Source organism: Aureococcus anophagefferens (assembly GCF_000186865.1).
Source record: "Aureococcus anophagefferens unplaced genomic scaffold AURANscaffold_1903, whole genome shotgun sequence".
Classification (NCBI taxonomy): Eukaryota; class Pelagophyceae; order Pelagomonadales; family Pelagomonadaceae; genus Aureococcus; species Aureococcus anophagefferens.
Genome location: NW_008706585.1, coordinates 1 through 1,148, shown reverse-complemented (window position 1 = coordinate 1,148; position 1,148 = coordinate 1). Strand labels below are relative to the sequence as shown.

Here is a 1,148-nt window from a genome sequence, read left to right as displayed (position 1 = left end):
CGATGACGAGCGCGTTGCGCAGGCGCTTCCCCTCGGTGCGGCCCGCCGTCGCCAAAAGGTCCCCGAGCCGCGCGTGGATCACGAGTCGAACGTCGCCGGCGGCCGCGCCGCAGGCTCCCGCGAACGCGCCGCGGTCGAGGGACGCGTAGGTCTCGGCGACGGCGCGCCGGTCCCACGCGGCGTCGCCCGCCGGCGGGAGCGCGTCGAAGCCGAACCACGCGTCGAAGGGCGGCGACGCGTAGCACTCGAAGTGGTTTCGGAAGAGGTCGTCGCCAGTCGCGTACCGCGCCTGGCAGGAAAAGGGTGCGAATTTCTCCATTTCAAAGGCTCCTTTCTCGGCCGATTTCCACTCGTTTCGGCTGATTTTTGGACGAGCGATCATCTCTCGGAGCGCTCTCGAAGCTTGGATGCTTTTTCTAGAACGCGCGCGCGCGAAACACTCACATTGAAGCGACGTTGAATCACCCTTTTCCTGCCCCGTACCGCGCCGCGAGGTACGCGCGGAACGCGTCCGCGCCCTCGACGCACCCCTCCTCGTGCGTCGCCTCGAAGTCCTGCTTCACCGTGCCTCGCTGGTGGCAGTAGAGCGACGGCGCGAAGCCGTCGCCGAGGCCCGGCGCGAAGCCGTCGCCGAGGCCCGCGACGTCGCGGAGGTAGACGCCGAAGACGCTCGCGGATTCGCCGAAGAACCGCGGCGGCAGCCGCTCGCCGCGGCGCGCGGCGATCGCCTCCGCGATGGCGCGGCCGAAGTGGCCGAGGCCGTCGATGCCCTTGTCCCGCTCCCGCTTGCGACCGCCCCAAAAAACGTCGGCGCCGCGACGCCGGCACGCCGCCGGGAACACAGGCAGTTCCGCGGCCAACAGGTTGAGGCACGGGTTCACGCGCCGCACGTCGTCGCGCACCGGCATGTCGCAGACGTGCTTCGACACGAGCGCGAACTCGGGCACGATGGCCGGCGCCGTGAGCGCGAGGCGCCACCTGGCAGGAGGTGTTGGTCATCCGGTCCACGAAGTGCGCAGTTCCCGCCGTCGCAGGACCTGGCCCGCCGCGTCGACGCGTCGCTCGTCCTCGATGAATCTCTCCGACGAGTACGACTCCGACGACGTCTTGTACCGGCCCGCGAGCTCGAGGCTCAAGTGCTTGCCACT

The 1,148-nt window shown here is 69.6% G+C and overlaps 1 protein-coding gene across 1 annotated transcript; it reads right to left on the bottom strand.

Moving 5' to 3' along the window:
* Positions 1-7: 7 nt before the first annotated feature.
* Positions 8-978, bottom strand: AURANDRAFT_69468 (hypothetical protein; the record flags this gene model as incomplete). The annotated part of the gene is made up of 2 exons (XM_009045238.1): positions 8-289; positions 564-978. Coding segments are annotated over 2 exons (697 nt in total), but the record flags the coding sequence as incomplete, so codon positions are not given.
* Between the last annotated feature and the right edge of the window lie 170 nt (positions 979-1,148).